The 11,484-nt window shown below is 40.9% G+C and overlaps 1 protein-coding gene across 2 annotated transcripts in view; it reads left to right on the forward strand.

Annotated features, from left to right (window-relative positions):
- Nucleotides 1-9,261, forward strand: part of AFF3 (AF4/FMR2 family member 3) — a 328,498-nt gene extending 319,237 nt beyond the window's left edge. For both annotated transcript variants that reach the window (XM_029998967.1, XM_029998968.1), the window contains exons 18-21: nt 526-619; nt 4,737-4,786; nt 4,927-5,141; nt 6,496-9,261. In XM_029998967.1, the coding sequence (XP_029854827.1) occupies nt 526-619; nt 4,737-4,786; nt 4,927-5,141; nt 6,496-6,617 (481 nt within the window). In that variant the 3' untranslated portion in view covers nt 6,618-9,261. The remainder of the gene's footprint in view (nt 1-525; nt 620-4,736; nt 4,787-4,926; nt 5,142-6,495) is intronic.
- The last annotated feature ends 2,223 nt before the right edge of the window (nt 9,262-11,484 follow it).

Below are 11,484 nucleotides of genomic sequence, written 5' to 3' on the forward strand. Positions count from 1 at the left end.
CCCAGCTATCTCCAGCTGCTGGAAGAGAGACCACTGGGTGTACACAAAATACACCCATTATAACTCTAGTTCATTATACAGGCTCCAGGCTCTTGTAATAAAGGCCTAGGATGAGATACACCAAAAGGCTGCCTTTGCATTTACAAAAAGGAATAAAAAAAAAAAAAAAAATGCACATGTTGAGTTCCAGGCCTGTAATGACCTTTTCACGGAGACGTCTTTGGTCAAGTGTGCAGACTTCAAGTCAGAGCCAAGGCCTGGGAACCCAACCCTGCAAACCCTTCTCAGTATGGTTAGTTTAGTACCTCACTGGTAGCATTTGTCAGTGTGACCTGTCCTGGCTGCAATACCTAATCTTGCTCATGAATCCATGGCAAAATGTGAAGTACTGTGAACAAATGGCGATAAAAACCATATGCAAGGTACTGTCAGCATTCCACTGTGTTAGTTTGAGAATTTAAGCTAATTAATTGGGATTTCTGTTCAGGGGGCACACTTTACCTTCTGCTCTCCCTTTTGTTCTAGTTACCGCTGCCTGGCCCTTCTGTACTGGAGGATGTTCCGACTCAAGAGAGACCATGCAGTCAAGTATTCGAAAGCGCTTATTGAGTATTTCAAGGTGCATCCTTTATGACATGTTTTTAAATCGGTGTGTCATTATGGGAAATACAGCATCTTACTAAAAAAGTAGCTGTGCTGGGCTTAGTTCTTCCTCTATGAAGCCAGTAGAGTTTTACCATAGAATCCCATGGCAACACCTGATCTCTAGTCAGTTCTAGAATTGAGTCAGTTCTGTGTTCATGAGGGCCCCTCTTTGCAAAATACACACTGTGTCCCTTCATGAAGGATAAGAAATTTATTGTATTAACAAGCAGGTACTTTCAGATCATTCTTGGTCGATTGTCTAGTGTTATGCAGCTCTGTTGTGAATAGGTTTTGCAGATTTTGCTCTAAGAATCCCCTCCAGGCTTACACGACCCACCAGACTACCTGTGAGTTGAAGACTTTGATCTAGATCAGTCCTCAACTGCAGGGCTTCCACTTAGCAGCACCAATAGGTAGGACAGTGCAGTGGGACATGTTCTTACCCAAGGAACCGGCCACCAGCCCACGCTGACTTCAGCGGGAGTTGTATGAAAGCATCAGAGGGCAACCAAACCGCCTGCCGTGTACTTGACACGCCACTGCTGGCTTCCCCTTCCTGCTTTGCTTTGCCTGCTACTGCTTCCGTTTTCCACTCTCTGCCAGGTCCAAACCTTGGTTATTTTGAATAAGAGAGGAAGTCATTCAAAGTATTTTAATATATTTTATGTGACAGGCAACCTTTCTCTCGAAAGTATCTCAAGACCAAAACCTTCCAGGTGGAGCTCACCTAGCAGTCAGTCCATCCAGCATTTGATCTAACACAAAATTAGCCTTTATCTTTCTAATTAAAAAAAGTAATATGAACATACAAGTGCTTTAAGACAAGCTGCTTTGCGGGACTTGTCTTTGAACACAGGGCTCAGCTGTTAGGGGTTTTTTTGCAGAGGGAGGTACCTTGAAATGAAAAACATCCATCCTTTGACATTTAGTTAATAAAAAAATTCAAATACAAGCACGAATGCTCATGACCAGATTCTGAACACATGAAGACAGTGAAGAAAATTGACAGATCTGTTATTGTCAAACTGAAATTGAAGTCACTGTAATTGCTTCTAAAAATTTAGCAATATATAATTCAACACGTTGTTTCTCTAACAAAGACTTGATTTCAGGGGAAAGAAATATGTGCCTATTACAGTACTTTATTTTTCTTTACCAGTTCAGAGAATACCTGCATTAAGAACAGGATGGTCAGGCTCTCAACCATGTAAAATGTCTCCTACTAGCAGACAGAAACTGTTTCACAGCAAACATAAAATGGACTTATACTCTGCTATAGCCAAGATGAGCTTGTTTTTTTGCAGAGCTCCTGCTGATATAATGATAGCGTAGTTTCACATTAGAAAGTATTCTCACCTTTGAAAGTAAAAATGGAAAAAAATCCATTTGCTGTAATTTTCAGTGGAAAACAAGCCAATTCTCCACTCATTTCATATTTGGTATCTAAAAGCTTTCAAAACCAAGTGACGTGAAATGCTGACTGCATTAAGAACTTCCACATATATTATCAATCAATGAAAGATTTTAAACCTTGTCACACACATTTGCAGGGAAAATTAGACACACTTTTCTTTTAGAAAAGAAAAAATGATTATTTAAATCTCCTTTTAAGCATTTTATTTCCATTATAAAAAAAATTAATGCAGCAGAGAATTAAAAAGAAGCCACAGATATTCAGGGACAAGACACATTTGAGAGCATAAAGAAACCAGAATAATGAGTAGCAGTAAGCAAAGTGGGATAAGAGATGGTCCCTTACAATATTGCACTCTTTAGAATCCTTACCCCCACCTTTCTGGTGCAGAACTGAGAAGAAGCTGGAGTTAATATATCTAAAACATGAGAAAAAAGGTGTGGGAAGTAGTACAGTAAGGCAGAGGCTGGTTACATTTACAGCAGAAGTATCCTTGACTCCACTTCGATTTTCATATTTTCGTGCCTCCAACTCTGTAAGTAAATAACGTGTACTCAGTTTCCATTACACTAGAAAGGTGAAGGCCAGTAATTCTGAGACAGATCAGAAAAGAAAAGAAAAAAAAGAAAAAAAATAGAAACTATTCTGTAAGAGGAACAAATGCCAAGGATTCACAGGTTGGTTCTATTTAGGATGGTAAATGAGAACTTTTCATTTTTTTCCTTTCACACCTTAGCCCTTCCTGCCAAAAAAAAGAAAACCCATCGAAGGAAGAGCCCCCTGTGGGACACTCCAAAGTTTAGTTTTCATACCACTTACATGGGATGTAGTATCAGTATCAAAATGCAGGAAGAATGCCAGGGCGCACACAGCAGTGATGTGATCACTGCTAAAATACAGCCAGTGTTGGTGTGCACATGAAAGATGTGGGAACACAAGAGGAAGTTCAGAGGACACATCAAAACTGAGAAAACAAACTTTTTGAAGAGAGGCTCAGGACATGTGCCCAGCTTACTGCAGAACAGGTTAAGAGAGGATGTGATCATTGTGTATATGGAAACAGAGCTGATAATACCAGGCGACATGCAGCTTTGATGGCATTGGACCAATAAAATCCAAAAGCTAGCACTGAAGTTCAGAAAATTAAATCTTGAAACCCTGAAACACAATCTGTTTTTCTAACCGTGAAGCCTGCTAAACGTTAGAACAGGACACAGGAGAACAAGGAGGATAAATAGTATCTTAAGATTTCTATATGACTGGCTATCCCTCTTAAAAAGAATAAAATAAAATAAATTTTAAAAGTATTTATCTTCTGCTAAAAGTTCCATGATTGGTGGAAAAGGGAAACTGCAGACTGAGTGTCCTGGGGAATTACTGGCCTTGAAATCTGTGAAGTTCCAAAGCCTCTTGTTTATCACTTTTCCTTCCTAAGCCATGGGACACCAAGAGTTTTTGTACTGCTGTTAATGCTTGTAACTCCTGCAGCTTGCAACACCTGCAGCCTTGCATTTAAACAATATCCATAAACAGATCTCGAGCTGCAGGACTTCACTTGGTCTCCCGTGGTTGTCAAGAAGGGAAGGTTGTTCTCCAGCACACAATTATCTGCATGTATGGTTTCAGGGGAGAGTGCAAGGAGGTCACTTTGCTCTGAAGAATCAGAGACTGGGCATTGCTGAATATGAGGCTGCGGATGGGTTGGACTAGAAAAGTTTTGGTTTAGACTTCTGGTTTCTACATCCTTCTTTCTCACAGGCCCAGGATTAAATCAGTCACTGCATTTGGGAGAGGGGAGGAGTATTTCCACAGGTCAAATGGGCAGGAACGTGCCAGGAAATTCCCACCAGCTCTTGCAGATTAACTACTAGAATCATTTTAGCTATTCAGTTTCTATTATTGCAGACACCTGAACTTCTCCTGCTCTGTAAACATAGTGCTTGTACAAGGTAGTCTCTCCTCAAGCAGTAAAATTCTTTAGCCTAAGCACAGTATACCAGTGAGGGTCTTAATGACTGCAGGTATGCAAGAGATCACACTAAATGATCTAATGTCCCTTTCGGGGACGGTCTGGGTAACCCTTCAGCTAGAACAACCATCAGTCTACAAGGGCAGTCCCTCTGACCCTGTGAATGCTGCCATATTCAGACCAAGGAGAACAGCTCCAAGAGGAGCAATGGTGAACGACATTCTTCAGCCTGGTGGTTAAAACACCCATCTGAGCTGAGTGAGCCTCATGTTCACATCCCTGTGGTCAGCCAGGCTGAGCAGACTTGCACAGTCTCGCAGGTCCTAGGGGAATGACATTTGTCTTTGGGTGCAGGAGGAAATCCTTCTGGTTTTCTCTATCACAAGAAATTCCAGCCTAAACCTCACAAAGAGTCCTAGCAGCACTTTCTTCTGAACTCCCAGGATGTCTGTGAAAAGTTTCAGTTTCAACTAACAGGTTTTCCTAATCTGCCCCCATCCCCAATAGACTGTGATTTGGGTCCGTGCTCCAGCACTGCTTCATCACAACACCAAACTAGGCTGAGTGGGTTTATTGCATCAGGAGACTTGAATACTTCTATCTGCACAATTTTTTCTTTACATTTCTTTACTTTTATACTGTTTAATGTTCTTCATTTCATAGTCTTATATAAATTATAGGCATTGTGAATTATTTTTTCCTTTACAGAATTCATCAAAAGCTGCCCAGAACCCATCTCCTTGGGGTGCCAGTGGAAAGTAAGTCATACAGAAACTTACATCATTGGCAGTCAGATTGGCAGCCAGAAATTATATTTTCTTACCTGCAGTATGTTCTGATACTCTCATGTTTTTAATCCCAACACCTTTTAAGTAACTGTATTAACATTTGTTTCCAGGAGCACAGGAACTCCATCACCGATGTCACCTAGCCCTTCTCCAGTCAGCTCTGTAGGATCCCAGGGGAGCACAGGGGCCCCTTCCCCATCTCCTATCATCAGCATCCCACAGCGCATTCATCAGATGGCCGCCAACCACGTCAGCATCACCAACAGCATCCTGCATAGCTATGACTACTGGGAGATGGCTGACAACCTGGCCAAGGAAAACAGAGGTGAGTGAGTCAAGGCAATGGACTATTCAAGAAGACTGTCACGTGATTTTGATCAGGGAAATAACTATTTTGATAGGAATCCTGTCTGCAAAGTAGGACTGCAGAGGTGATTTTTTTTCTTCAGTCTGCTCCTAGTCTATTCCAAAACGGCCCCAAAAGGCAATTTTGATAGCTGTCTCGCTCAGAAGCATGTAACTTTTTTCTTTATTTGGCTGGTCAGGACTGGTGACAGAGAGGTCACAGACATAGCTGTGGGTACCATTCAGTGCCATCTGTGTCATTCTGGAGGGAAAGGTTTGTGGGAGGTCAGGCAGCTTCCTGCCCCACAAAGTCGTGGAGCTGGATGGGATGCGTTTAGCCAGACCACGTCAAAAAGCAGGAGCACACTTCCCTTCTGCAGAAGGAATAACAGCCCCCTAGCCCTCCCCCCACCTGAGCAGACACAGATGGGAACGAGGCACCTCGCTCCACCTTCAGAGCAAACTTCTATCAGCTGAACTGGTTTCCATGAGCAAGTGCCTCAGCATCTGACTTGATGGTAAAGTATTGCTTGGTTTTCAAGCTAATTTATGTATTTAAGGCAGGGGCGTGGACAGGATTCAAATCAAAATGGGGACACCTAAGTGTAGGTGTGCGTATATGAGTTGGGGGGCTAATCTCCCATTGCAGTTGATGGAGCTTTGTTCAATACAAACAGCAGAGTTCAGAGAGCTGTTCAGTTCACCCTGAAGGGGAGACGGGGATACAATTCAATTGCCTAATCATAGCTGCCAAATGCCATCCTTACCTACACTGCCACTCCAGAAGTCTCCTGTACGTCCTGTGTTAGATCTGCCATGCCAGGCTATATGTATCAACTGCCTGAGAGCACCTCAAACGGGCACTACATGCCTCCAAGCAGGGAACTGAATTAAGTCCCTAGTGGCTAGTTAGCCAAATTACTCTGTAGGCTGGGTTGACCATGTTGTACAGGCCTCTATTTCTCTGTCATAGTAGCTTAAATATCTAGCATATGTACAGATAGACACTTGTGTGTAGACTTTTTGATGCAGTTGTCCTTAATCTCAAAATAAATCTTGCCCAGCATCTGTTTTCTTTATCAAGACTCAATGGAAATTAATGAAAAGCAAAGCCAAAGAACTCACTGTTTTGTTCTTTAAAAAGAAAATTGTTGTGCATCAGCCTGTAACATCATGAACCACAGGGCTTTAAAATTAATCTCACCAGCACTAAACTTTCATTCCCATGAAATGTTCAGCTTGACTCAATTTGCAAGAGAATAAAATCTATTAAAGGGTGACAAGTAGCAAATACAGCTTCACTCTTCTGATGCTGAATCTTTTTTTCCCTGTAGATTTTTTTAACGACTTGGACGCATTGATGGGACCTATCACCTTGCACAGCAGTATGGAGCATTTAGTTCAGTACACTCAACAAGGACTTCACTGGGTGCGGAATAGCGCTCACTTGTCATAATGACTGTGTGCCATTCACATGGACAGTATACCTTCCATGGATAATTCAGTTATTCTGGACACTGTGCTACAGAAATAGTCAACCACAGCATTGATCCAAACAAAGGTGAATATTTCTTCAACATTGAGCAAAATTTTTCTGAGTGTAGACATGTATGTGTGCATATGTACAATATACAATGATGTCTCTTCAGAATGAATTGTTCTGTACCACTCTCCAAACATCTTCACACACTAGAAATACTAGGAAGAACTGATCTTAATGCACAAAACATACCCTTTCTATTCTTGTGCTGAAATACTCAGAAACCAAAATCTCATGGGCTGATTGAACCAAGTGCAATAAGCACAGATCCCTATTCAGGAAAGCTCTCAATAGATTCTTAACTTTAAGCTTGTACTGAAATCCCATTGACTTCAGCAGAGCTTAAGCACATACACAAGGGCTTTCCTGGACTGGAATGAATGAGGGCAAATCATAGACATGGAGAGCTTTTACTGCGAGCATGGACACGCCACAGAAGTTTCAATATTAGTGTGCCATCTCCCTGTTACTTCCCCACTGGGGCACACAGAAGAGTTGTGTAGCCCACATCAAGTTGGAGAAAGACGGCATTCCTTCACGTGCAATAAGTTTCAACAAATTGCATGCATTTCTTTATCTCCTGTCTTTTTAAATAACTTTACCTCTTGTTCAGCTCCTCACCAACAGTATAACCTACCAGTATCAAGCAAAAAGCCTGAAAACAGATATGCTGATAGCAAGAACTTAAAGGAGATGGTCGAAAATTGCATTCTGTTACTGACACTAAAGAGATAAATGAAAAAATATGGCAAACTGCTATCCACTTAGTAAAGAAAATGTGTTAATTTCAGCTGCGTACACACAGAGGGACAGAGAGATATCTATAACAGTTGTTGGCTTTGCATGGGAAGGCTTCATCCCACAGATTTTGACTTTCATATCTTTTTTTATCTAGCAGAAGCTTGCAGCATTTTCTTCTAGGCTGTATGGGAGCATTACATGCAATTTCCTTTATCTGGGAAGCTGAGTTTGCTGCTCATCAGGCTAAGAACTGTTTCCTATCATAATCCTCTCACTCTTCATGCATAATCCTCAACTAGGCTTTAATGTTTCTTGATTTATGGGATGTTTTCAATTCCTGTTGACAGGCTGTGTTTTTCATGCCAGAAGAATTAATCCCACAATAATTGGAGTTTAATTTGGGTCAGCTGGGGTCAAGGCCAGTTCATATCAACTGTGCTTGCATTCGGTGCATTTTTGTTCATTTTCAGTGGTTTTCACACATTTAGTTTCCTTTTTCTGTGTCAGAGATACAGGGGTTTTGCATCAGATTTACACCCTTTACTCAAGTCAGCAGCTCCAGTGACTTTCAATGGACTGTTCTTGTCCAAGTCAGTGGTTGGACCCTTTGATTGTTGTTTTCTAATCTAATTTACTTATACCTTAAGGAAATGTGAGTACAAAAGACTCTTTCAATAGAAGATACAAGTAGAAGTAGCCACTGATATCGATGGTTGATTGATTGGTCCTTGCTGCCTTTTTTTTTCCTCCCCCATTTTTGAAGAGCTGCATTTTGAAAAAACATACCAAACAGTGCGGCACGTTTGCTCAGTAAAATGTCTTTGGTAACACAGGCTGTATGTACCCTGTGGTAAAGAGCGGGCTTGAGAGCACACTGAGCCCCGCATACCTGCATTTTTTGGCCAAGGCTGCTTACCGTAGCTCCAGCTGTCACTCAGAGCATTCACCCTGTTCTTTGAAGCAGCTCAGCGGGACAGCTACTGAGGAACCGCTCGGCCCCAAGCCATCCTGAGCCGATATTTATGTGCCCATTGGTGCTCAGATACTTCTCCCACAAGAGAAGTCCTGAGCTCAGGCTGTGGTCACCTCTTAGCATGGTCTTGAGTGTTACAGTGTGTCTGGCTTTAAGAGTGAACATGGACCTGCTTTTAAATGACAAAATACACATCCTCCAAGTCCTCCCATCACTCTTAACTCTGGCTGTTACCCACCCCAGAAGGAACACTATTTGTTTGGTCACAAGTATCATGGAGAACTTGATCGGTGCCTTTCTGTTTATCACTTGCCTGATCTTCAGCTGTGGAAGTCTGTCGTGATTTCCTAGACTAGTAGCAATGGATTCTGTCAGCTGCTTCAATACCATATGAAGGTACTGTGGGATTTCTCCTCAGATTAGGAAAGTGAAATTCCAGTTAGACTAGCTTCTGTTTTCTTTGACGGTGCCTATGATGTTTATCTTCAGATAAGTTTGGGGGTTTTGGAGCCCTTACTGCTATTTAATGTTGAGAAATTTTAGAAGTGACATATATTACTTGCCTTAAATGGAGTTTAGTTTTATTGCACATGTGGCATTTGAGTTTCAAATATGGAACTTTGAAGCATGTTTATTTTACTAAGATCGGGATATTTTTCTTAATCACGATGAACTCTTTGTATGGATGTAAAATGTCAAGAAACTTCAAAGAAATGCAAGAATTAATGCTGTCCTGTTGTAACATTTCCAAGTACTAAGGATCTCGTGTAGATGATTGTCCTTTCTTGTACCTTGTTCTTATATGGAATTATTCCAGCTAAAATACCCATTACTTCCATGGAAAAACACGCTGGGTTTTAGTTTTTGTGCTGGCATCATCTGTGTTGTCTGATGAGCACACTGAGCCTTAACTTCTGGTGGTGTGAGAGGATGAAATAGCAGCCATTTAAACCAACTAGATGTATAAATGGATTAGGGCTTTTGGCCTTCTCTCCATAGGGTTTATTGCAGCTATACTCTTTTGGTGAGGTTACTTAGAATACTCTTTTGTGCAGACTAATTGCTGTATACGGTCGCTGCTGTTTAGATGACTGAATGTGGCATGGTGACAACAAATACTTCATTTCATCTTCTTAGGGCCTGGTCTGGAAAAGTGCATGTGGCTTTTAGGTCTGGTCCAATTAAGCATATGCTCCACCTTAAGAACCTGAATAGTCTTAGGCACCTCACCATGAGTCAAAGGTGCTCTGTGTGTTCTGGATGGGACCAGAGGAGACTGTCCTTTGGGGTTCCATGAAAGACACTGGCTTGTTTTAATCTGTTGTAAAAGTCCAGGAACATGCAGGCTTCTTTACGCCATAGCAATGTTCAGGTTCATTTTGGGAAAGTAAGCAGTCATTCTGTACAAATCCAGAAGGATTATGCCTGGAGGAAGAGGTTTTCTTACAGAGGCTTCTGAATCAGTCAGGGTTGGTAAAGCAATGAGAATGGATTCAAAGGAACAATGTATTGCAGGTGGATGCAAAAAATACAGAGCAGCCTATAGGATCCTCACAGACAGCAAGATCATACAGCCCCCTTGGCCTTAATCCTTTATAGGATTCTGTGGTGGCATGAGTGACATGTAAGAACAAAACTTATGCAGAGGTTCAAGTGTGGCCAAAAGCCAAGCATAGTCCTCCCTGTCGCATGGCAGGATATCCCAACCCCTTGTTTGCCTATTCTTTTATCCAAATATCGCAGGGCTCCAAAGGAAGAGATTATAGTGAACAGAGGACCTTAGGTAAAGGAGGTTAAGAAGATCAAGCCCTAAGTGTAGATACAAACACATATGTATATACTGTAAATCTAAATAGTAATAAAAGTCACTCAGCATGAAGGATATTACTAGTGCCTACCATTGATCATCAAGTACTCATCACTGAGCAGCCATACCACCTCAGAAGTGCAGTAGCTGTTATCAAAATAATTTGTGTGGCTAATTAATTTATAAGAAATGCACCTTTGGGACTGTGCCATAGTATCTCTCTTGTAATACAAATGTTCAACCATTTTTCATGGCTACTGATTCAAATCTACAACACTGAAATGTCAGGATATCTTTTTTTCCCTAGATGAGGACATATACTTAGACCTGGCTAATCTGTGCTTAGTTTATCTACCCAAGAGACTTTAGTAGTCACCAGCCTTAACGCATGTACAGTATATACTATTCACTGATTTAGTTGTAGGTTTTAATCCGAATGAAATTGGAATTTGTGAAATGACTTGGATTAATGGCATCTGCCTCAGATATCCTGCAGATGTGACATTAAATGATTCATGATTTTAAGCAGGAAAGGTTGAATTTTATGTAAATAACAGTGGATTAATTCCTTAATCTTTTTACAAGAAGTTTTTTTTAAAATGAAAAGATTGTCAAAGCAATAGGTATTTTAACTCTCCTAAATTTTCTGGAGGGTCATGGCTTCATGGTCAAAGCTATATTAAGAACATCTCCTTCTGCAATATGCCTTGCCTTTACATAATCCTCTTAATGCTTAATATGTCAGAAAGAAATGTTTCTTTTTCACAGCGATAGCAACGTTTCCCTCCCCCATTCAGGGAGAATCCTCAAACTAAAGAATAAAATCTCTTGGCACAATAGAAATACAAACAATGCCTGAAGAATATGGACTTGTTAAGATAACAATAGAAGTTTGGCTGGCACAGACCTAACATGCCTCTCGTTTTGGTATCTTTTTGTGAGCATTTACATCACATATTTGAACTCACTGTGTTTGAACTAGAGAATTAGTCTGATTTTCATGTCTTAAAAAGACCTGATAGGTCTGATCACTATCATAATTATAATTGTTACATTACCTTATGTGCTGTGCACTGAGGGCTGGGAAGGCATGTAACCATAGATAAATTTGTCAGAATGCATTCAGAAAAGCATTTGGATGATCTTATGTCTAGTCTGTCTCAAAAACTGGAGAACAATGTCTTTCACCCAATATTGTTAACATGAAAATTTGGCTACTTTAATGTCTCTCATAAACCTACCATTTGCCCTCAATAAGGCCA

This window comes from Aquila chrysaetos, chromosome 23 (assembly GCF_900496995.4).
Source record: "Aquila chrysaetos chrysaetos chromosome 23, bAquChr1.4, whole genome shotgun sequence".
NCBI classification, from domain to species: domain Eukaryota; kingdom Metazoa; phylum Chordata; class Aves; order Accipitriformes; family Accipitridae; genus Aquila; species Aquila chrysaetos.